The sequence below is a fragment of the Anolis carolinensis genome, unplaced genomic scaffold (genome assembly GCF_035594765.1).
Source record: "Anolis carolinensis isolate JA03-04 unplaced genomic scaffold, rAnoCar3.1.pri scaffold_54, whole genome shotgun sequence".
Lineage (NCBI taxonomy): Eukaryota > Metazoa > Chordata > Lepidosauria > Squamata > Dactyloidae > Anolis > Anolis carolinensis.
In genome coordinates, this window is record NW_026943863.1 from 44,528 (window position 1) to 70,648 (window position 26,121).

At 42.6% G+C, this 26,121-nt stretch overlaps 1 protein-coding gene across 2 annotated transcripts; it reads right to left on the reverse strand.

Annotated features, from left to right (window-relative positions):
- Nucleotides 1–66: 66 nt before the first annotated feature.
- On the reverse strand, nucleotides 67–21,771 carry chrnb1 (cholinergic receptor nicotinic beta 1 subunit). 2 transcript variants are annotated; one of them, XM_062966961.1, is made up of 11 exons: nucleotides 21,639–21,766; nucleotides 20,267–20,406; nucleotides 17,123–17,167; nucleotides 15,709–15,818; nucleotides 12,367–12,475; nucleotides 10,098–10,245; nucleotides 6,990–7,181; nucleotides 4,842–5,065; nucleotides 4,520–4,689; nucleotides 2,971–3,121; nucleotides 67–2,210 (listed from the first exon to the last, which is right to left on the reverse strand). In XM_062966961.1, the coding sequence occupies exons 1-11, from the start codon at nucleotides 21,688–21,690 to the stop codon at nucleotides 2,070–2,072; spliced, it is 1,482 nt and encodes a 493-aa protein (XP_062823031.1). In that variant the 5' UTR covers nucleotides 21,691–21,766; the 3' UTR covers nucleotides 67–2,069. The 2 variants fall into 2 exon arrangements, with proteins under 2 accessions (XP_062823031.1, XP_062823032.1); XM_062966962.1 differs by lacking the exon at nucleotides 17,123–17,167 and having other exon boundaries at nucleotides 21,639–21,771.
- Nucleotides 21,772–26,121: the final 4,350 nt, after the last annotated feature.

Sequence of the window (26,121 nt, forward strand, 5' to 3'; positions counted from 1 at the left end):
TTTACATGGTGGAATATACAGCATTCTCTGCCCAAGAGAGCTACAAGCCTCGCCAAACTACAACTCCCAGCATTCTATAGCATTGAGCCACATAGTCGTAATTAAAAGTGGGGTCGAAGTACATTCATTCTGCAATGAAGAAAACACTTGACTTGCAGTTTATTCTGTAACTAGAATGCCATTGATATTCCCCATCTGAGTAATGTTTAACTTGAACTCGGTTCTTGTTGACTTTGGAACCCATTGGTTTAAACTGTACTTAAATCACCCCTTGCGCTTACTATCTACAATTCTGGACTCCAATGCCCAGAATCCCCAAATTGGGAAGTTATTAACATAACGGAAATCTCAAAGGTATTTTTAATAATAATAATAATAATAATAATAATAATAATAATAATAATAATAATAATAATAAGGTAACTTTTGCAAACCTTTGCAAACTTTTCCATGCTATGGAACCCTGGGGTTTATAGTTTTCCCAAGGTCTGGAGCCTTCCCTGCAAAAGAAGGCTGGGGCTTGATGATGATGACGTTTATAATAATAATGATAATCAAGTAACTTTTGCAAATTTTTGCAAACTTTTCCATGCTGACATAACATGTTTTTTTAATAATGACAATAATAACAATAATAATGATTAGGTAACTTTTGCAAACTTTTCCATGCTATGGAGGCCTGGGGTTTATAGTTTTCCCAAGGTCTGGAGCCTTCCTTGCAAAAGAAGGCTGGGGCTCTATATTGTTGTTGTTGTTGTTGTTGTTGTTGTTGTTGTTGTTATATTTATACCCTGCTTGATCTCTCCCGAAGGAGACTCAAAGCGGCTCCACCAAACTACAATGGCCAGAATCCCCAAATTGGGAAGTTATTAACATAACGGAAATCCCAAAGATATTTTAATAATAATAATAATAATAATAATAATAATCAGGCAATTTTTGCAAACTTTTCCATGTTATGGAACCCTGAGGTTTGTAGTTTTCCCAAGGTCTGGAGCCTTCCTTGCAAAAGGCTGGGGCTCTATATTATTGTTGTTGTTATTATTATTATTATTATTATTATTATTATTATTATTATTATTATTATTATATTTATACCCCGCTTGATCTCTCCCAAAGGAGACTCAAAGTGGCTCCGTAAAACTACAATGCCCAGAATCACCAAACTGGGACATTATTAACATAACGGAAATTCCAAAGTTACTTTTAATAATAATAATAATAATAATAATAATAATAATAATAATAATAATAATAATGGTGATGATTATGATTATGATGATCAGGTAAGTTTTGCAAACTTTTGCAAACTTTTCCATGCTATAGAACCCTGAGGTTTGTAGTTTTCCCAAGGTCTGGAGCCTTCCTTGCAAAAGGCTGGGGCTCTATATTATTATTATTATTATTATTATTATTTTATATTTATATTTATTTATACCATGCTTGATCTCTCCCAAAGGAGACTCAAAGTGGCTCCGTAAAACTACAATGCCCAGAATCACCAAACTGGGACATTATTAACATAACGGAAATTCCAAAGTTACTTTTAATAATAATAATAATAATAATAATAATAATAATAATAATAATAATAATAATAATAATAATGGTGATGATTATGATTATGATGATCAGGTAAGTTTTGCAAACTTTTGCAAACTTTTCCATGCTATAGAACCCTGAGGTTTGTAGTTTTCCCAAGGTCTGGAGCCTTCCTTGCAAAAGGCTGGGGCTCTATATTATTATTATTATTATTATTATTATTATTATTATTATTATTATTATTATTATTTTATATTTATATTTATTTATACCATGCTTGATCTCTCCTGAAGGAGACTCATAGTGGTTCCACCAAACTACAACTCCCAGGATTCCATAGCATTAAATCATTGCCCATTAACGGGTGTCAAAACAACTTTAATTCCACGGTGTAGGTGCAAAGACAAAGCAGATCTTGCAGTGATTCCATGGCATGGAGCCACGGCAGTCCAAGTGGGGTTGAAGGGCCTTCATTCCATAATCTGGTTGGATGATGTCCAGTTTTCCAAGGACGGCTGCCTAGCATTTCAAGGGAAGGGCTGGTCCGGAGGCAGGTGGAGGAGGGCGTCCATGAAGATGCTGAGGGTCCCGATGGAGGTGAAGATGATGAAGGTCCAGAAGAAGAGGCGGTCCACCACGAAGGCCACGTATTCCCAGTCCTCCCTCAGCTGGACATGGGGAGAAAGAGGCTGAGACAGTGTGCCTCACCCAAGGTCATGCATTGGATTTCCATCTACACTGTAGGCCAGGCATGGGCCAACTTGGGCCCTCCCTCCAGGTGTTTTGGACTGCAACTCCCACCATTCCTAACAGCCTCAGGCCCCTTCCTTTTGCCCCTCAGCCGCTTAAGCAGTTTTGGACTGCAACTCCCATAGACATTTGTAAAGTGTGTCCCATTATCGGACTATATTTCCTGGTGTAAACCATGGTGTTTTGGACTTCAACTCCACTCCTTTCAGAGTAAGAAGTAGACTTACAGACTCCAGCACTGGGATTTGTGATGGCAATAATAATAATAATAATAATAATAATAATAATAATAATAAAGAACTGGTGGGATCACAAACCTGCAAAAGTATTGGAAAATGAGCACGCAAAGATACTGTGGGACTTCCGAATCCAGACAATCACAAGTCAAACACTTCCCGAGTGTCTAGGACTGTGTGATGTATTTTCGGATGATGCGTGCAGATCCCAGTCGGGTGGCCTTTTGCAGTGGGCAGATCGTGATTTTGTCAATGTCTATTGTTTCCAAATGCCGGCTGAGATCTTTTGGCACGGCACCCAGTGTGCCCATCACCGCCGGGACCACCTTAAGCGGCTGAGGGGCAAAAGGAAGGGGCCTGAGGCTGTTAGGAATGGTGGGAGTTGCAGTCCAAAACACCTGGAGGGAGGGCCCAAGTTGGCCCATGCCTGCACTCAACTCACCGCATCGTAATCCTCCTCCTCCTGGAGCTGCTCTGCAATGTACAGAACCGCACTCATGGCCGACTTCAGGTCCGGAGGGAGGGTGACGCTGTGGCTGCTGGGACCATCAATGAATTTTTTCATGTCCGTGGAGAAGGCCTCCAGCTGGAACCTTTGGAGGAGGAGACCGAGAAGACAGAGTCCAAAGGAACAAGAACCACATTTTGTCCCAACTCATGGATGTGTCTACATTGCAGAATTAATGCATTCTAGTACAAGTTTGGTTGCCATGGCTGAATGCTATACAATCCAGGGAGTTGTAGTTTGCACTTTGGCAGAGAACTTTGGCTAAACTACAACTCCCAGGGTTCCAGAGCATTGAGCCATGGCAGTTCAAGTGGAGTCAAACTGCATCGTTTCTACAGTGTGAATGTATATCTACTTCTCAGTCCTGGATTCCGAGTCCATATTCCTACCTTAACCTTCCTTTTTCCATCCATATCCATATCCATACACAAATACATATATGATATATATATACACAAAGACACACATATTATATATATATATATACACACACCACACATATACATTATAAGTACACACACCACATTTATACATTATAAATACACACAGACATTTATACATTATATATATATGCACACACACAACACATGCATTATATATGCACACACCAAACATATACATAATATATATACATACATGCATACCAGACATATATACACTATATATACATACACCAGACATATACATAATATATATACACACACCACACGTATACGTTATATATCCACACACACATACAACACATATATAAACACACACATTTACGTAAAATATATACACACACCACACATATACATAATATATATATATAAACACATACTCTACACATATTTTATATACACATACACCATGCATATACATAATATACACACACACACCCCACATATACGTAATGCTGGTATATCTGTAGACACACACCACACATATACATAATACTGTGTATACACACACACACACACACACACACCCCAAACGTATACATAATACATACACACACCACACACATATATAATGTATATATATACACTACACATATACATATAATATATATACATACTCTACACATACTCTACATTATATACACACACACACCACACATATACATAATATATACACACACCACACACATATATAATGTATATATAAACACATACACTACACATATACATATACATAATATATATACATACTGTACACATACTCTACATTATATATACACACACACCACACATATACATAATATATATATATACACACACACACCACATATACGTAATGCTGGTATATCTGTACGCACACACCACACATATAGATAATATATATACATATACACCACACATATATAATACATACACACACACCACACATATACATATACACAGATATATATTATACACCCAAACACCCCACACATATTCTATCTGTCTGTCTGCTTGCCTGCCTATGGTTTCTGATGCCACCCCATAGAAAACCAAGAGCTCACCTGTTGGGTTTGGGGAACTCGTAGGCAGGGGTGCGGATGAAATACTCATCCGTTCTGCGGTTGGCTTTCACGGCAAACTCTGGCCTTGGGGGCAGAGGAGGGGGCTTCAGAACGGGCTCTGGTTTGGGGCGCCGCAACCCCAAATACGGAGGGAGCTTGTGGATGAAGATCTGAGGGAGAAGGAGGAGATGGGTGGGAGACCCGTGGGTCCATCCATCCTCAAGCAGTCTGGAGGTGGGCTCAATGTTTGGTGCTCTGTGGCCTTCCAGGGACCACCACCGGTGTAGGCCACTCTACCTCCCACCCGTGTGGGCCACTCTACCTGCCGGACCCAGGCGGGCATCTGGTGGGTGCTGGGGGAGCGGTGGTGGAGGTTGAGGTCCACGACGCTGAGGATGACGGAGAAGGTGACCAGGGTCATGGTGAACATCAGGTACTTGATGATGATGGGCACGGCCAGGGAGGTCTCGGGCACCTTGTCGGCCAGAAGCAGTAGGAAGACGGTCAGCGTCAGGAGGGCGAAGATGGACAGGGTGATCTTCTCACCTGCAGGACACCAAGACTGGTCAAGATCAGAGGGTCCAGCCTTTTGGCCTGAAGAAGACTTTCCTGCAGAGAAGAAGCCCAGTCTCCTCCCAAAGAGATGCAGACATGGCAAGGGAGATCCAGCCCATGACACTGGGAACGGATTCCCACGTATTTAATGTTGTTTTATTGTAATTGTTTGGGCTTGACCCCCCGTTAGCCGCCCCAAGTCCCTTTGAGGAGATGGAGGCGGGAGACAAAAATAAAGTTATATGCTGGATTTCGTATCACAAAATCACAAACAAGAAATAAAGATCAGGGCATTCGCCGATGATGTAATTTGTATAATTGAAAACCCCAAAATTAAAATAAAAGATTGGATAAATAAAAATAGAAGAATTCATAAAATTGGCAGGTTTTAAAATAAATAAAAGCAAAACAGTAATCTTAACGAAAAACATGTCAATAAAAAGCCAGATGGAATTAAAGGAGATATCGGGATTCAAAATAACAATTTTAAAAAAATATTTTGGGGAAAATAATCAACTATTAGATCTGAATTACGGAGAAAAATGGAAAGAGATTAAAAAAGATTTAGATAATTGGACAAACTTAAATATATCTCTTATGGGCAGGATTGCAGTCATCAAAATGAACGTCCTACCGAAATTATTATACCTATTTCGAAATATCCCTTTTATAAGAGGTACTAAATTATTTAAACAGTGGAATACAGAATTAACAAAATTTATATGGAAAAATAAAAGACCTCGAATCTATATATATAAAAGGGTAATGAAATTTCGGCCTAGGACAAAACAACAAAACTACACGTCCCAGAAACACTAAACTTGGCAGCACAACCCCTCATCCATGCCTCTACGTTCATACAACAAAAAGAAAAGAAAAATAAAGTCCTAATTAGAGGGAGAGGAATAATCGTTTTTATCCAATTGCTGCCAGTTAGAAGGCTAAGCTCCGCCCACTTGGTCTCTTAGCAACCCACTCAGCCCACCAAGCCTCTCAATAATAATAATAATAATAATAATAATAATAATAATAATAATAATAATAATAATAATAATACAATCCTAAGGTTAGCAGATACCCCTAAGGATCATCCAGTTCAACTTCCTTATATCATGCAGCAGGACACAATCCAACCACTCCTGACAGATGGCCATCCAATATCTGCACAATAATAATACACATCGAATCATACCATCAGTTAGGAGACACCCCTAAAGGACATCCAGTCCAACCCAACTCTGCCATTGGACGATACAATCCAAACACTCCCAACAGACGGCCAGCCAGCCTCTCAATAATAGTAATACTACTACTACTACTACTACTACTACTAATAATAATAATAATAATAACATCATCATACAATCCTAAGGTTTGGAGTGACCCTTAAGGATCATCTAGATCAACTTCCTTCTACCATGCAGGAGGACACAATCCAAGTACTCCTGACAGATGGCCATCCAGCCTCAACAAGTTCTCACCGACACCACCAGACAACGCCACAGCAACGCGTGGCTGGGCACAGCTACTTAAATTTAATATAATGATTATCCCCCAAACAAAAGGAGGCTTTGGCCTACCAGATTTACAAACCTACCATGAGGCTTGCGCATTAGATTGGGTAATACATTGGGTCAAACTGGAAAAAAAATATTTAACTATAGAAGGGTTTAATTTGTATTGGGGATGGCATGGCTATCTATGTTATGACAAAATGAAAATAGACAAAAATTTCGGGAACCACAAGTCGAACACTTCTCAAGTGTTTAGGATATTATTATTATTATTATTATTATTATTATTATTATTATTATTATTATTATTATTATTATTATGTTTGAAATTGAGATTTTGTGGGGGGAATAATAATGAAACCAAAACACTCGCAAGACTTTGGGGTTTCGGGACCACCCACCGGCTTCGGGAGGGAGGTAGAAGACGAAGATGGCCAGGATGGTGATCAGGATGCAGGGGATGATGACGTTGATGAGGTAGAAGAGGGGCTTCCGGCGGATGATGAGGTAGAAGGTGATGTCCTCGTAAATGGGGTCCCCGGGGAGGGTGTTCTTGCGGGAGGGGCGGTGCCGGATCTCCCACTGACCGTTGTCTGCGGAGGAGGAAGAAGGTTGGGTCAGGCTGGATGCCCTCTAGGGTCTCCTCCAACTCTGTAACCCAGGCGTGGGCCAAATTGGGCCCTCTACCCTGTTTCCCCGAAAATAAGACAGTGTCTTATATTAATTTTTGCTCCCAAAGATGCGCTAGGTCTTATTTTCAGGGGATGTCTTATTTTTCCATGAAGAAGAGCTCACATTTATTGTTGAACAACAAAATGAAAATTTTTATATACTGTAAAGTAGTTGTCATCACAAACCAGCAGAACCAGACAAACTATGAATCCGATCAAGATTTTCTTGTTACTACAGTAGAGTCTCACTTATCCAACATAAACGGGCCGGCAGAACTTTGGATAAGCGAATATGTTGGATAATAAGGAGAGATTAAGGAGAAGCCTATTAAACATCAAATTAGGTTATGATTTTACAAATTAAGCACCAAAACATCATGTTATACAACAAGTCTGGCAGAAAAAGTAGCTCAATACACAGTAATGCTACGTAGTAATTACTGTATTTATGAATTTTGCACCAAAATATCATGATATATTGAAAACATTGACTACAAAAATGCGTTGGATAATCCAGAACGTTGGATAAATGAGTGTTGGATAAGTGAGACTCTACTGTACCATTATTTACATGTACAACAATCTATGGTACCTCTTGCAGTTTAGGTTTCACAAGGTTTCCACGCTCATTTCTCTCTATTCTAGTTTCAATGTAGTCATGAATGATGAATAATATAATATACTATAATAATAATATGATAATATAATAATAATATAATGATATACAATATATTAATGAGATAATATAATAATAGGATATAATAATAACAGAATATGATAATAATATGGTATTAATAGGATAATATAATAATGGGATATAATAACAGAATAGCATAATAATATAATAATAGGATAATATAATAGAATAATAGAATGGAATAGAATGATATAAAATATATTAATAGGATAATATAAAATGGAATATAATAATAACAGAATAATAATATAATAATATGAAAATATAATAGAATAATAATAGAATAATAATAGAATGATATAATAATAATAGAAAAATATAATAGAATGATATAAAATATATTAATAGGATAATATAATAATAGGATATAATAATAGTAACAGAATATGATGATAATAATATGGTAATAATAATAGTATAAAATAATAAGTTTCATGGCATAGGATAGGAATAAGGATGAGAGGAGAATCCCTATGCGTCCTGTACCTTTAAGAAACAGAAAGAGCAGGACGAGTGGAAAGGGTGTTCAAGTCCTCTTCCTTCCCTCCCACCCTCCCTTGCCCTGGCTCCAGGAGCCAATCAGAAGCCTTGGGGGTGAAGGGAGCATGGCCAGGACGGAGCCTTGTCTCGGAAGGAAGAAACGGCAGCGCAGCAGCAGCCACGGAGGCTGGGGGGCAGGCAAGGCAAGGACAGCAAGCACTTTCTCTCCCTCCCTCCCTCCAGTGTGTATGAATGAGTGCTGCTTCTGCCCTGCAGCCATGTTTCCCAATGGAACTCTGCTGCAGCCTTAGTTGCTAGGTCTTACTTTCAGGGGAGGCCTTATATTTGGCAATCCCCCCAAACCCCTACTAGGTCTTATTTTTTGGGGAGGTCTTATTTTAGGGGAAACACGGTAGGAGGGCCCAAGTTGGCCTATGCCTGCTGTAACCCCTATGGTCCCCTGGGCCGCCTGTTGTGGTTCAGTCTGATGATGAAGGGGGATTTGGGGTTTTGCAGGCTGACCAAAGCAATGCTGAAGAGAGGAATATCGAAGGCTCTGATGCTGGAAATGTTGAGTTGTCAGTGAGGCTGCAGGGTAGTGAGGAAACAGAAACTAATGATAAGGGTGACCTTTCCCAGGAGTTTGAACATCAACAAGTTCCAGGTGTTTCAGGCAGTGACTCAGAGGAGTCGTCCTTAGATAGAGATACAAGGTTAAGATTAAAGATTCGCCCCAGATGCTCCCTTTGAATAGCTGGCAAATGCATGGGAATTCAAGGGCAGAGAAATGCCTTTCTGGCTTCTAAACATGGATAAATACAGGAGAAACAGAGAGAGATTTCAGATGTAGCAACATTGGTTCTTGGAAGCACATCTCCTGCCGTGTCTTAGCTCATGGAAAAGGATTCTTGTGTTGTTGAAGGCTTTCATGGCTGGGATCACAGGGTTGTTGTATGTCTTTTGGGCTGTGTGGCCATGTTCCAGAAGTATTCTCTCCTAACGTTTCACCCACATCTATGGCAGGCATCCTCAGAGGTTGTGAGGCATGGATAAAACTAGGCAAGGAAGGTAATATATATCTGTGGAGAGTCCAGGGTGTGGCAAGAGTCCTTTGTCAGTTGGAAGCCAGCGTTCATGTTTCAGTTAATCACCCTAATTAGCATTGGAAAGGTTTGTCTCTTGCCTGGGGGGCATCCTTTGTTCAGAGTCATTAGCCGTCCTTGGGGCTCCTCTTCCTTGCCTAGTTTATCCATGCCTCACAACCTCTGATGATGTCTGCCATAGATGTGGGCGAAACGTCAGGAGAGAATACTTCTGGAACATGGCCACACAGCCCGAAAGACATACAACAACCCTGAAAAGGATTCTTGTTTATGTTCATGCCTGGAAACTGTGTTTTGGACTTTAATCTGAAGCTCATGGCGCTTTGCTTTCAGGACTAATTTCCTATATCAGAGACTTGGATTTATATTCTGCATATTGCTTTTACTATTGGATTGGATTGCTTTTATGGACTGCCATTGCATTTGGATGTTCTGCTTTCTTTTTATACAGATTTTGGTATCTTTTATCAATAAACTGTTTAAACCTAGCCTGCTGTGCTGGAGTGTGTGTTAAGAGCAAGTTGAACCGGTGCTGAGGTGCAACACCGCCCCTCTCACCGATGAAGGTGTTTTCGTGGAGGATGATCTCCTTCAGCTCCTTCCCGTCCTTGTTGAGCGGGTGCAGGAGGGAGAGCTCGGAGGAGTCGTAGCTGAAAGAGCGGAAGACCAGGGTGCAGTTTTGCCAGTCGAAGGGGAAGTAGGTCACCTGTCCAAAAGAAAGAGAACAAACATGAAACGCCCTTCAAGAGACTGCAATGCCCAGAATCCCTGACTATCAGGATCACCGTATCAGCCTGGAACTGGCTGCTTCGGTTCTCTGCCATAAAGAAGGGAGGTGGTGGTACAGGGAAGGTAGTGTAGATAGGACATCTGTTTTGTGAGGAAAATAGAAATTGCAATGAACAGACTGTAGGCACAGTATTTGACCACTAGGGGGCAGATGGGTGTTTGAATGGGAAACTTTAGAACTGTCTTTTAAAGACTGTGGAAAGATGGAATGAATCATTCGTTTTCAATGTGGTGGTGTTGTGAGCTTGATTTCAACTCCAAGACTCTGACTATGCCAAAGCAATGGTTCTGGAGGAATTGGGGACATGGAGTTGCTGCTGTGGGTGGAGACTTGGACTGGGGAATCTGAAGACCCAGATTCAAATCTCTATTGCCGGGCCGTAGAACCCCACTGGATGGCGTTGGGAGATGTCACACTTTCTTAGCCTCTGAAGAAGGCAAAGGTAAATCCCCTTGGAACAAGAAAAGTCTTTGAGAAGGTTGCCTTGGGGTCAGCCCGAGTCTGAAACGACTTGAAAGCACACAACAACAACAACAACAACAACAACATACTATAGTCTGGCCCAAATGCCCTATAGTATGTTTGGACTGAACATAAGTTAACTGAATGGCATTCAATCATATCTGTGACCCAGCAGGGAACATATGCCTTGTGTACACGAGAAGGGTGTCTTACTGTAATGATGATGATGATGATAATAATAATAATAATCACCGTCGTGCCTCCACAAGATTTCTCACTGTTTACTCCTGTTAAGCCCTCGTTAGTTGGAGGAGATTAGCATTTTACGTATAGTTTGTGGGGTTAGTCTAGATAGCCAAAAAAGGGTCCGATACTCTGGCGAGAAAAGAGAGCCTCTAAGATAAGAATTTCCCTTCTATTTCCCAAATAAATCTCACCAGAGCTGAAGAAAAGGCCACCGAGTTGTTTAATTGTCTGCTTGACGAATTATCGCGGCTTTGACATCCTTTCCAGCTGGATCGCAATGAACAACTTGGTGGCCTTTTCTTCAGCTCTGTGTCCAGGTTGGTTCATCAAGTGCTCTGCTATGATGGATTTCTCTGGTTGAGTTAGTCTGCAGTGCCTTTCATGTTCTTTACATGTTCTGGACACAGTATATTATTTGAGAACACAGAAATGCTGGACCACTCCAACAACGATCATGTCAGACTACACAGAGAAGCCATTGAAATTCACAAGCATGTGGACAACTTCAACAGAAAGGAGGAAACCATGAAAATGAACAAAATCTGGCTTTCAATATTTTAAAAAACTCCAAAATCAGAACAGTAAATAAAGACATGGGAACCAAGGGCAGCTAACGACTCTAAACAAAAGATGCCCCCAGGCAGGAAGCCAGGAGATTTTTTTTTTCATGTCAGGAGCAACCGGAGTTGCTTCTGGAGTGAGAGAATTGGCCGTCTGCAAGGACGTTGCCCAGGGGACATTGCCCGGATGTTTTGATGTTTTTATCATCCTTGTGGGAGGCTTCTCTCATGTCCCCGCATGGAGCTGGAGCTGATAGAGGGAGCTCATCCGTGCTCTCCCCGGGTGGGATTCGAACCTGGCAGCCTTCAGGTCAGCAACCCAACCATCAAGTCACAAGGCTTTTATCCCCTAGGCCACCGGAGGCTCCTAGCCAGGAGATGAAACTATTCATTGCTAATTGAGGTGATTAACCACAACATTCACACTGGCCTCCAACTGACAAAGAGTTCTCTCACCCTGGACTTTCCACAGATATATATGAACCTTCCTTGCTTAGTTTCTTCATACCTCACAACCTCTGAGGATGCCTGCCATAGATGTGGGTGAAACGTCAGGAGAGAATACTTCTGGAACATGGCCATACAGCCCGGAAAACATACAACAACCCTGTGATCCCGGCCATGAAAGCCTTCGACAACATAATAAATTGTTGTTTATTACTCTGTAGCATTCGATCCGTTCCCTGCATCACAGACACCTTCCAAATAAATAGCTAGCGTGGGGGCAGAACAATCACCATTCGAATTCATGGCCGTGTCCGGTCCTCACCTGGATGCTGCAGCTGGTCTGATAGAGAGCCGGGGGCTGCCATTGCACCCTTCCATCATGGCTCACCAGGACGTTGACTGGGAGAGCGATTTCAAAGACACCGTCGTAACTGGAAAGAAGAAGAAAGAGGGTGGAAAGGTGCCATGGAGCCAACCTGGGGATTCTGGGAGCGATTTTGCTAGGCACACATGCAGCAGAAGTCGCTGACGAGAAAACACTAGATAAATGATGATGCTGGAGTCTTCAGCTCTCTATCAAAAGTTTACTCATGAACGGAATTCCACAAGACAATACACAGCTCTCACGCAGGCACACACAGGAAAAAATCCAGAGAAGAGAAAAAAGATAGGAAGCAGAGGGCAATTTATCCCAGACTCTGCTGTCTGATGCAATCCAAGTTTGCAGGCACTTAACCCTTTACACACTGGCATAGTAAACAGTATACAGTGCATGATGCAATCTCCAGCACACATTGCACCACCATGACTCAATTACATTTAAACAATTCTATATACAATCATTCCTACTTTAACAATATATAGCTTTGCCTCTGCATATATCATGTTAGCCTTTTATATAGACAATGTAAACTCTTTGTATTAACCAAAGTAGTACATGTAACACAGAGCTTCTTGTGGGCTGGTGCTTTTCTCCAGAAAGTTCCAAGGAGAGAAGCTAGCTTGGAGTAAACAAGTTAGGTCACAGATACCACTTGTGCCAAAATAGGTGTGGAGGTGAGGAAGACCATCAGCAATTGGTCAAGTTTAGTTAAGTCAAGATATATATTCTTTGTTAACTGCAACACGTTTTGCAGCAGCCATTTGCATGTACAGACCTTTGTGTGTGTATGGCTGTTTGCCTTGTCATAGCCATGATAACAATAACAAAAACAATTTGATGTTTTATTGTTGAGTAATTTGTTTTATTGTTTTGCTTTTGCTTTTATATTGTTGTGTCTGGGCAAGGCCCCATGTAAGCCGCCCTGAGTCCCTTTGGGGAGATGAGGCGGGGTATAAGAATAAAGTTGTTGTTGTTATTATTATTATTATTATTGACACAACAACGTTGTATGACCCAGCAAACAAGATAGACATGCTGGATTTCGTTTCACAAAACCACAAGTCGAACACTTCCCAAGTGTCTAGGACTGTGTGATGTATTTTCGGATGATGCGTGCAGATCCCAGCAGGGTGGCCTTTTGCAGTTGGCAGATCGTAATTTTGTCAATGTCTATTGTTTCCAAATGCCGGCTGAGATCTTTTGGCACGGCACCCAGTGTGCCCATCACCACCGGGACCACCTGCACTGGTTTCTGCCAGAGTCTTTGGAGTTCAATCTTGAGGTCCTGGTAGCGGCTGAGTTTTTCCTGTTGTTTTTCGTCAATGCGACTGTCACCTGGGATGGCAACATCAATGATCCAAACCTTTTTCTTTTCCACAACTGTGATGTCTGGTGTGTTGTGTTCCAGAACTTTGTCAGTCTGGATTCGGAAGTCCCACAGTATCTTTGCGTGCTCATTTTCCAATATTTTTGCAGGTTTGTGATCCCACCAGTTCTTTGCTGCTGGGAGGTGGGACTTGAGGCATAAGTTCCAATGGATCATTTGGGCCACACAGTTGTGCCTCTGTTTGTAGTCTGTCTGTGCAATTTTCTTACAGCAGCTGAGGAGATGATCCATGGTTTCGTTGGTTTCCTTGCACAGTCTGCATTTTGGGTCATCAGCTGATTTTTCGATCTTGGCCTGAATTGCCTTTGTCCTGATGTCTTGCTCCTGGGCTGCAAGGATCAGGCCTTCTGTCTCCTTCTTCAGGGTCCCATTCGTGAGCCAGAGCCAGGTCTTCTCCTTATCAGCTTTTATTAATATTATTATTATTTTGTACTCTCTCACAAGACTGGATTTTCTGCCTGATTGCCACCTGAGTCAGAACCCATTGAGGTAATTGTCTTACACTGGTAAGATGTCTGGGATTTCTGGGAGTTGAAGTCCAAACACCTGGAGGCCCAAAGGTTGGGAACCATTGAATTAGATTGTAAGAATCCCAGGCATTCATCGGGGTGGACTAGATGACCTTCAGGTTGCCCTTTTGTCTCTGCAGCCTTATAGGAACGAGAGTCACAATTATATAATCCAATACACAATGTAACACAGTTTTTGGTCTTGGGTTATAAATGCCAGTCTCTCTTGACATTTCACTTACATCTGAGGATGCCTGCCATGGATGTAATTTAACAATATAATAATATATAATACTCATATTATACTATACTAATATTATAATATATTGTATATACATATACAGTAGAGTCTCACTTATCCAACACTCGCTTATCCAACGTTCTGGATTATCCAATGCATTTTTGTAGTCAATGTTTTCAATATATCATGATATTTTGATGCTAAATTCATAAATACAGGAATTCCTACATAGCATTACTGCGTATTGAACTACTTTTTATGTCAAATTTGTTGCTAAACATGATGTTTTGGTGCTTAATTTGTAAAATCATAACCTAATTTGATGTTTAATAGGTTTTTCCTTAATCTCTCCTTATTATCCAACATATTCGCTTATCCAACGTTCTGCCGGCCCGTTTACGTTGGATAAGCGAGACTCTACTGTAATATTGATAATAATATTATGACATGATACAATGTAATAATAATAATAATACACTACTTTCTATATACTGCAATTAAGTAACTATAACAATAATAACAAAAAAATTAATTAATTTTTTCCAGAATATACACAATTTAGTGTAGATAATACACATAGCAAAATAGATACTCTAACTTGCAGTCTTAAATCTGTTCTATTTATGTCCCTTTTTTCATATCTATATATTAATCTTTCTTTTTCTCTTTTCTTTTTTCCTTTTTGCTTTTCCTTTTTCTTCTTTATTACTATTATATTATTACTGTATTATAAAAGAAATCTTAATAAAAAGTATTTTAAAAAATAATACACTATTATAATTGTATATTCATATTACATGTAATATTACTAACAATATTGCAATATAGTCGTATAGTACAATATAATAATATATAATGCTTATATAGTGCTATACTAATAATATAATATATTGTATGTATATATATTACATATAAATGTTGCTAATAAATAAATAAAATAATAGACGTAGGCAAAACGTCAGGAGAGAATGCTTCTGGAACATGGCCAGATAGCCCGGAAAACTCACAACAGCCCAATTTTGTGGCAGCCACATAAATGAAGTTTTTGTAATAGAACTACTTTCAAAGTAAGGGCTGCACAATTAAATAGGAAATAACACTTTCGAACTAGGAACAAACCGGCAGAGTCCTTAAGGGAGACTCACTTGTTCATCAGGACTATATCCGGAAGCCAGACGTCGCTGGAAAAAATGGGCACGGAGGTGATCCCTTGGAAATCCTTGGGATCCCAGGTGAAGCGATAATCGATCCATTCCTGTTATTGGTAGAGAGAAAAGAAAAAGGTTGGAAAGAGAAAAGGGAGGAAAAATATGAATGACAACGGACCCTCAGTATCCACTGGGGCTTAGTTCCAGTACTGCAGTGGATACGGAGATCTGTAGATGCTCAGGTCTCATTGTATAGCATGATGACGACAACGACGATGATGGTGGTGATAGACAAAATTATGATCTACCAACTGCAAAAGGCCACCCTACTGGGATCTGCACGCATCATCTGAAAATACATCACACAGTCCTAGACACTTGGGAAGTGTTCGACTTGTGATTTTGTGATACGAAACCCAGCATATCTATCTTGTTTGCTGTGCCATACAATAAAATAATAATAAAATAATAAAAATAATATAAGCAGAATCGAGAAGCAACTGGAAAAGTAGATGTGATATGAGGATTTAAAGATCGAACTGCAAAGACTCTGGCACAAGCCAGTCCCAGTGGTCCCAGTGGTGATTGGCACACTGGATGCAGTGCCTAAAAACCTTGGCTAGCACTTGAAAGCAATTGGAGCTGATAAAATTACCACCTTTCAGCTGCAAAAGGCCACACTACTCGAATCTGTATGCATTATTCGCTGATACATCACACTTGAGAAGTTCCAACATGTGATCCAATACAACAGCCAGCAGTGTGATCTTGTTGTGCATCAAATAACAACAAAAACAATAACAACAATAATAAGACTACATAGTCCTAGACACTTGGGAAGTGTCTGACATGTGATCCAATACAACAGCCAGTAGTGTGATCTTGTTTGCTGTGTGCTCATCTTGTTGTGTATCTAATAATAATAATAATAATAATAATAATAATAATAATAATAATAATAATAATAATTTATTTATAGACGGCCCTATTTCCCCGGAGGGAGTCAGGGCTGTTATCAACACATATGGCAAACACTCAACGTCAATGGCATTAACATTTGTATAAAAAGGCAAAAATTGCTTTTGGGAATTCTTAAGAAGATTTCCAGGCTATGGATAATGGAAACCATGGGTGCTGAATACGTGGATACAGAGGGCTGACTGTGGCTGCATCCACATTGTAGTAGTAGGAATTCATTTTAATTAAACTGGAATCCTGGGAGTTGTATTTTGGCAAGGTCTTCAGCCTTCTCTGCTCAAGGATGCAGGAGTTTTCACCAAAACTACAAACGCTTGTAATTCCATGGCATGGAAGTGGTGTCAAACTGCATTAATTCTCCTGTGTAGATACACCCTGTTGGTAGATTCTGCTGTTGCAAAGAGAAGCTGAATGTTTTGCCTTTGCTACTTACCAGATTCAGGTAGACTTTGACAGTCAGTTTTTCGTCTTTTTCATTCTGAAAAAAGGAAAACAAAGCCCATAGAAGTAAACGACATAAACTTCAGATGGTCTGGACTCCGACTCCCACCATTCCTAACAGCCTCAGGCCCCTTCCTGATCAAGATGTATGAGAAGTGAGGTATTTGAGATTAAAAAGACCCATTTGAACTACTTTGTGGGTCTTATAAGGAAGGACCAAAGATGTTGGACACTTCGGTTGCCAGAAAGTAACAAGCCAACGCCATGAACTAGGGAGCCAATAGGGCGGAGCCGAAAGGGCAGTTGAGCATTTTCTGGTAATAAGTTGTTCATTTTTTCTCCTTTTGGCCAGCAGAGTAATTGCCACTTAGGGAACTTACAGTTATTTGCATTCGGGGTCGTGATTCACCTTGCTTATCCACTATTGCAACTTCATTGTTTTTAATTTGATGTTTTAATTCTGTGTTGTGTTTTTTCACCTATTGTGTATATTTTATTATTGGTTTATGTTTTTGTCCTTTGATGTTTCACATTTTATCATTGCTTGTATTTTGATTTTGCTGTAAGCCGCCCCGAGTCCCCTTCGGGGGAGATGGAGGCGGGATATAAATAAACTTATTATTATCAACACAACGACGTTGTATGGCACAGCAAACAAGATAGATATGCTGGATTTCGTTTAGCAAAACCACAAGTCGAACACTTCCCAAGTGTCTAGGACTGTGTGATGTATTTTCTGATTATGTGTGCAGATCCCAGTAGGGTGGCCTTTTGCAGTTGGCAGATGGTGATTTTGTCAATGTCTATTGTTTCCAAATGCCGGCTGAGATCTTTTGGCACAGCACCCAGTGTGCCCATCACCACCGGGACCACCTGTACTGGTTTCTGCCAGAGTCTTTGAAGTTCAATCTTGAGGTCCTGATAGCGGCTGAGTTTTTCCTGTTGTTTTTCATCTATGCGACTGTCACCTGGGATGGCAACATCAATGATCCAAACCTTGTTCTTTTCCACAACTGTGATGTCTGGTGTGTTGCGTTCCAGAACTTTGTCAGTCTGGATTCGGAAGTCCCACAGTATCTTTGCGTGCTCATTTTCCAATACTTTTGCAGGTTTGTGATCCCACCAGTTCTTTACTGCTGGGAGGTGGTACTTGAGGCATAAGTTCCAATGAATCCTTTGGGCCACATAGTTGTGCCTCTGTTTGTAGTCTGAGCGATTTTCTTACAGCAGCTGAGGATATGATCCATGGTTTCATCAGCTTCCTTGCACAGTCTGCATTTTGGGTCATCATCTGATTTTTCGATCTTGGCCTGAATTGCCTTTGTCCTGATGTCTTGCTCCTGGGCTGCAAGGATCAGGCCTTCTGTCTCCTTCTTCAGGGTCCCATTCGTGAGCCAGAGCCAGGTCTTCTCCTTATCAGCTTTTCCTTCAATTTTGTCAAGGAACTTTCCATGCAGTGTTTTGTTGTGCCAGCTGTCAGCTCTATTATTATTATTATTATTATTATTATTATTATTATTATTATTATTATTGGGACGGTGTGTGATTTTTCGCAAGGAGCCAAGAAAGATGGAAAGGGCTGGAGGGCTGAAGTTTGCACCACCTTGCTCTGGCTCAATATTCGAGAGAGAGAGAATGAGCAATGCAGGAAGGTCCCCTGCCAGGATGGATGGGCTATTAATAGCCAGGAAATGCAGCTGTCGCTTGGGCTTCCTTTAACCCTCTCTGTCTCCAAACCCAGGAAGGACTGGAAGGGAAAAATACCCTTCAAGGGGGGAGGCCAAGGAGGTCAATGTGGTAAAGAAAGTCAGAGGGGTGTGACACATTCCCAGGCCCTCGTCGCTGTCTCACTCGTTTATTCGTCTACGACTCTTGGTGACCTCGTGGACCAGTCCAGGCCAGAGCTCCCTGTCGGCCGTGGCCAACCCCAGTTCCTTCAAGGTCAAGCCAGTCCCTTCAAGGATCCCGTCCATCCATCTTGCCCTTGGTCGGCCCCTCTTCCTTTTTCCTTCCATTTTCCCCAGCATCGTGATCTTCTCCAAGCTTTCCTGTCTCCTCATGATGTGGCCAAAATACTTCAACTTTACCTCTAATATCCTTCCCTCCAGGGAGCATTATTTCCTGGAGGATGGACTGGTTGGGTCTTCTTGCCAAGGTCCAAGGCACTCTCAGGATTGAGTTTAAAAGCGCCTCTCTTCCTTCCTTCGCTCAGCCTTCCTTATGGTCCAGCTCTTGCATCCATAGGTCACTATGGGGAATACCATGGCTTTGACTCTGCGGACCTTCGTGGCCCGTGTGATGTCTCTGCTCTTCACTATTTTGTCAAGGTTGGCCATTGCTCTGCTCCCAAGAAGGAAACGTCTCCTGATTTCCTGGCTGCAGTCTGCATCTGCAGTGATCTTCACGCCTAGAAATGCAAAGTCTGTCACTGCCTCCAAGTTTTCTCCCTCTATTTGCCAGTTATCAATAGGTGTGGTTGCCATGATCTTGGTTTTCTTGATGTTTAACTGCAACCCAGCTTTTACACTTTCTTCTTTCTTCCACCTTGGTGAGAAGGCTCCTCAGCTCCTCCTCACTTTCGGCATTCATCAGAGTGGGATCATCTGCATACCTAAGGTTGTTCATGTTTCTTCCAACAATTTTAACTCCGGCCTTGGATTCCTCAAGCCCCGCATGTCGCATGATGTGTTCTGCGTACAAGTTGAATAGGAAGGGTGAGAGGATGCAGCCCTGATGTCCGCACTCCTTTCCCAATCTGGAACCAATCTCCTGTTCCGTGGTCTGTTCTGACTGTGGCTACTTGGTCTTTATACAGATTTCTCAGGAGACAGACAAGGGGACTTGGTCTCCCCAGACCACCAAGCACATCCTACTTTGAGGCTGTTTGACCTATAGACACCTGCATTGATGCAGCAACATCGTCCCTGATGCACCTGTGCTCCTTAGCTCAGAGATGGGCAAAGATTTGCTCTTTGGCTCCCCCTGCAGTTCCCAGGCAGCACTGCACCCAAAGGGAATAAATAGGAAGCACTGTCAGCATGGCCATCTTCCCCCTGCTGGAGGGTTCTGGTACTGCACCCGCACACTTTTTGCACCCGCGTCCTTTTCGCACCCGCACCCTTTCTCCTGGCCTCACCAGACTGATGAGCTGCGAGAGGGACATCCCGATCCGGACGGGGACCCGGTCGTTAGGATTGCGCCGCGGGATAACAGAAGCCGAGTAGTTCTGGAACAGCACCCCCAACAGCTGGCCCTCGGCCTCGGAGGCATCGGCAGCTGGAAGAAAGTTCCATGTGGTTCATTTTCCATCTATCCCAGGCATGGGCAAGCTTGGGCCCTCCAGGTGTTTTGGACTGCAACTCCCACAATTCCTAACAGCCGGGAGTTGTGGGAGTTGCAGTCCAAAACACCTGGAGGGCCCAAGTTTGCTCATGTCTGATCTATCGCATAGTATCTCCTCTTTGGGTTGAGGTGAGTTTTCCGTGCTGTATGGCCATGTTCCTGAAGCATTCTCTCCTGACGTTTCGCCCACATCTATGGTAGGCATCCTCAGAGGTTGTGAGGTCTGTTGGAAACTATATATATATATATATATATCTGTGGAATGATGTCCAGGGTGGAGAAAGAAAGAACTCTTGTCTGTTGGCGGGAAGCGTGAATATTGCCATTGGCCGCCTTGATTAGCATTGAATAGCCTTGCAGCTTCAAATCCTGGCTGCTTCCTGCCAGAGGAATTCCAGGCAGGAAACAATCACAGCCAACTAACACCTCCCAATAAGGATTCTCCCAGGCAGGAAGCAGCCAAGCTTTGAAGCTGCAAGGCTATTCAAGCTGATCAGTGGGAACATTTGTAATTTTTGGTTGGGAGGTGTTAGCTGGATCCCAACAAAGGATTCTCCCAAGCAGGCAAAGCTATTCAATGTGGAGCATCCTTTGTTGATAAAGAGCAGCACTAAAAAAAACAGGGGGACTCCAGACAGGAAACTATCAGGGCGAGCAAACCCCTCTCAACAAAGTATTCCCCCAGGCAGGAAGCAGCCAGGCTTTGAATCTGCAAAGCTACCAAATGCTAATCAAGGTGATGAATTGCAACATTCACACTTGCCTCCAACAGACAAGAGTTATTTCTCCCACCCTGGACATTATTCCACAGATATCTATATAAACCCCACTTGCCTAGCTTCCAACAGACCGCACAACCTTTGAGGATGCCTGCCGTAGATGTGGGTGAAACGTCAGGATGGAATGCTGCTGGAACAGAGCCTGGCAGCCCTGGAAAACAACCCAGTGATTCTGGCTGTGAAAGCCTTCGATAACATAATAATAATACTAATAATAATACTACTACTACTACTAATAATAATAATAATAATAATAATAATAATAATAATAATAAATAGCATAGAATCCCCTGTGAAGCTTCCAAAGACATCCATGCAGGGGAAAAGGGTCCCAAATGGGACTTCCCTGCTTCTGTTTCCCCAAAATAAGAGGGACTCCTTCCTTACCCAGAGCAGACAAAGTCCAGACGAAGCCCCAGACAGCCACCAGCCCGGCCATGACAAGGGGACGATAGGAGCGACATCCCAAAGGGACCGGGACCCCCCCCCTCCCCTTATTTTCCTATTGGCAGCAGCTCCTGTCCGTCACGGGATCCCAAAAACGGACTGTCCAGAGGGATCGATTTACGAGTTGGATGCCATCGCTCTTGGAGGCTTCCGGCCGGACACCTGTTTTGGAACAGTTGTCATCTCCCATTTTTGGAATGTGCAACCCTTCACCCTTTTGTCCTTTGTGTTGTGCACCAATCAAATGTTGTGCATCTACACCAGATATCGGCAAAGTTGGGCCTTCCCTCCAGGTGTTTTGGACTACACCTCCCATCATTCCTAACAGCCTCAGGCCCCTTCCTTTTCCCCCTTCAGCCACTTAAGTGGCCGGGCCGTGGAGCAGGCTGGTGAGCAGCCAGCTGCAATAAATCACTCTGAGTTCGAGGCCAGCCCATGGCGGGGTGAGCACCCAACAATTAAAATAAAAAATAGCCTCTGCTCGTTGCTCACCTAGCAACTTGAAAGATAGTTGTATCTATCAAGTAGGAAATTAAGGTACCACTTATAAAGTGGGGAGGCTAATTTAACTAATTTATGACTCCATAAAAATCATCCAGCCGCTGTTGGAATGAGGAAGTGCTGTCGCAGTGGTTGATGAAGCAGCTGCTCCCCCTGTGGCCGGAATCAAACATCCCCTCAGGGGAAGGTTAAATTGCCTCTGCGTCTGTCTCTGTCTTTGTTCTATGTGTATATGGCATTGAATGTGTTGTTGAAGGCTTTCATAGCCAGGATCACAGGGTTGTTGCATGTCTTTCGGGCTGTGTGGCCATGTTCCAGAAGTATTCTCTCCTGACGTTTCGCCCACATCTATGGCAGGCATCCTCAGAGGTTGTGATGTGGGCAAAACGTCAGGAGAGAATACTTCTGGAACATGGCCACACAGCCCGAAAGACATACAACAACCCCATGGCATTGAATGTTTGCCTTATATGTATACAATGCGATCCTCCCTGAGTCCCTTTTGGGGTGAGAAGGGCGGAATATAAATACTGTAAATAAATAAATAAATAAATACAAGCAAATGGCCACTGTGAAGCGTGTTGCAGTTAACAAAGAATATATACCTTGACTTATCTAAACCTGACCAATTGCTGATGGTCTTCCTCACTTCCACACCTCTTTTGGCACAGGTTGTATCTGTGACCTAACTTGTTTACTCCAAGCTAGCTTCTCTCCTTGGAACTTTCTGGAGAAAAGCACCAGCCCACAAGAAGGCCCTGTGTTACACATACTACTTTGGTTCATACAAAATGTTTATATTGTCTATATAAAAGGCTAATATGATATATGCAGAGGCAAAGCTATATATGCAAAGGTTTACTATTTTCTGGCTTATGGTGCCTTCACCAGCACTTTGTATTTAGCTTGGAAGCAGACCGGCTGCCAGTGGAGCTGCCGCAGCATGGGATAGATCTCTCCCAGAATGACGCTCCAGTTAGTAATCTGGCTGCCAATCTCTGAAACATTTGAAGCTTCCGAGCTATCTTCAAAGGCAGCCCCACGTAGAGAGTGTTGCAATAGTCCATACAGGATGTGACTAAAGCATGGACTACTATGGCCAAGTCCGGCGTCCAGAGCAGGTCCAAGGTAATTTTCAAGTACAGTAGAGCCTCACTTATCCAACATTTGCTTATCCAACATTCTGGATTATCCAACGCATTTTTGTAGTCAATGTTTTCAATACATCGTGATATTTTGGTGCTAAATTCGTAAATACAGTAATTACAACATAGCATTACTGCGTATTGAACTACTTTTTCTGTCAAATTTGTTGTATAACATGATGTTTTGGGGCTTAATTTGTAAAACCATAACCTAATTTGATGTGTAATAGGCTTTTCCTTAATCTCTCCTTATTAGCCAACATATTCGCTTATCCAACGTTCTGCCAGCCTGTTTACGTTGGATAAGCGAGACTCTACTGTATAGGCGAACAGAAATTTTGCCCCCCCCCCAAAAAACCCCAATCACTGAAAAATAAAAGCATTGGATAAGCAAAAATGTTGGATAATAAGGAGGGATTAAGGAAAAGCCTAAATAAAGAACAACACTCTGAAAACGGGAAATCCAGACAGGAGGCAATCAGGGACAGCTAACACCTCCTAAAAAAAGATTCTCCCAGGCAAGAGGAAGCCAGGCCTTGAAGCCACAGGGCCATTAAATGCTAATCAAGGTGATTAATTACAACATCCACACCTGCCTCCCAACAGACAAGAGCTCTTTCTCCCACCCTGGACATTATTCCACAGACAAATAAACCCCACTTGCCTTGCTTCCAACAGACGGCAGCTTTGCTAAGGACAAGGACATCAGGCTGGATAATAAGGGTTAAGTCTTGGTCAATTTGCAAAGGCAACAACAACAACAAGGACGCTTCCCGTGTTAGATCGTGTGTACATTTAATCAAGGCTTTATGTCCCGTATTTCATATACAGTAGAGTCTCACTTATCCAACATTCGCTTATCCAACGTTGTGGATTATCCAACGCAATTTGCCTTTTAGTTTAGTTTTTGTAGTCAATGTTTTCAATACATCATGATATTCTGGTGCTAAATTCATAAGAACAGTAATTACTAAATAGCATTAATGTGTAATGAGCTACTTTTTCTGTCAAATTTGTTGTATAACATGGTGCTTTGGTGCTTAATTTGTAAAATAATAACATAATTAATAAAATAAAACCCTAAAAAATAATAACCTAATTTGATGTTTAATAGGTTTTTCCTTAGGGTTTTTAATAGGTTTTTCCTTAATCCCTCCTTATTATCCAACATATTAGCTTATCCAACGTTCTGCTGGTCTATTTATGTTGGATAAGTGAGACTCTACTGTATTTATAGCAGAAGGTAACACATTTATTACTCAAAACCATGCTGCAACTTATTCTGCAACTTATTGCTGCCGCCATCCTGCTCCAGCTGGACAGAATAAACACTTCGGTGATCTCTGCTTCTAACTTTGGTGAGACTATTTCATTGGAAATAGGGGGAAAGCTTTTATTTTGCTTCTCGTGAGCTCGCCAGGTGTTGTGCAACCATCCTTGCTGGGTCCAGCGCGGGTCTCCTTCGCTAGAGGAGACCCCCACATGTTTTATCCCCATTTCACAGGGAGTCAAACAGGAGACCCCCAGCACGACCATCTGGGTCCAACCCTCCAGGAAGGACTGGACCCACAGCAGAACAGTGTCCCCAAGCCCCATCCTGGGGAGACAACCCAAAAGGATACCATACAAATGCGGTTTCAGTTCCGTAGCCAAGTCTGAAACTAGATTGAAATGGATTGAGAAAATCGGTGTCATCCAAGAAACTCTGGAGTTGTGAGGCCACCACTTTCTCTAGAACAGTGGTTCCCAAATTTATTTGGCCTGTGTCGGATCCTCTTCTCCCAGCTGTGCTGTGGGTCAGTCTTCCACCGAAAAAGCACCAAGACACGCTGGTAGATTCCAACATTTTTTTATTGTACCGAATACCAGAACCTTCCCTTTGGCCCACTTATATAGAGGCTCTCACATATCAGAGGGTAATTGAAGTTTTATGGCTGGCCCGTTTTATGGCTGGCATCTGTTCTTTGTCAGCCAACCAGAGATGTCAAAGATTGGAGATCATGACAGCCTGCTGCCCCCTTTCCAGTAAAAATATGACCCAGTGCCCCCTGGAAAGGGGGCGTGGCTTAGAGGGGGTGGGCGTGGCTCCTGCTCAAGAGGGCGGGGCTGAGGCTCTCCCCTAGTCCAAGATGGAGGTGGGCAGGGCCACAAATGGGCGGCCAGGACTGGGATGGAGGGAGTTACTAGCTTTGAGGCAGGGCTGAGCTTCTATCCCTGTCCTGTGGCGCCTGCCAGGACACCGGGGGCGGGGCTAGAGGAGGGGGCGGGGCCTCTTCCCAAGTGCCTGATGGGGCTGAACCTCTATACCCCACCCCTGTGTTCTAACAAGCGCCTCAGGGGAGGTATAGAGGCTCAGCCCTGTCTCGGGCTCTTGGGAAGAGGCCCCGCCCCCACCCCAGTCCTAAAAGGCCTCTCAGGAGAGGTATAGAGGCTCAGCCCTGTCTCAGGCTCTTGGAAGGAGGCCCCGCCCCCTTCCCTAGCTCCGCCCTCTGTGTCCCAACAAGTGCCTCAGGAGAGGTATAGAGGCTCAGCCCTATCTCAGTCTCTTGGGAAGAGGCCCTGCCCCCACCCTAGCCCCGCCCTTTAGTCCTAAAAGGCCTCTCAGGAGAGGTAAAGAGGCTCAGCCCTGTCTCGGGCTCTTGTCTCGGGCCCCTGTGTCCTAATAGGTGCCATCACCGCCCCCCCCCCCCGGATCTCTCCAATACCCACCAGGGGGCAGTAGCACCCACTTTGGGAATCCCTGCTCTAGAACCTTGCCCCGAATGGGGAGATTTGAT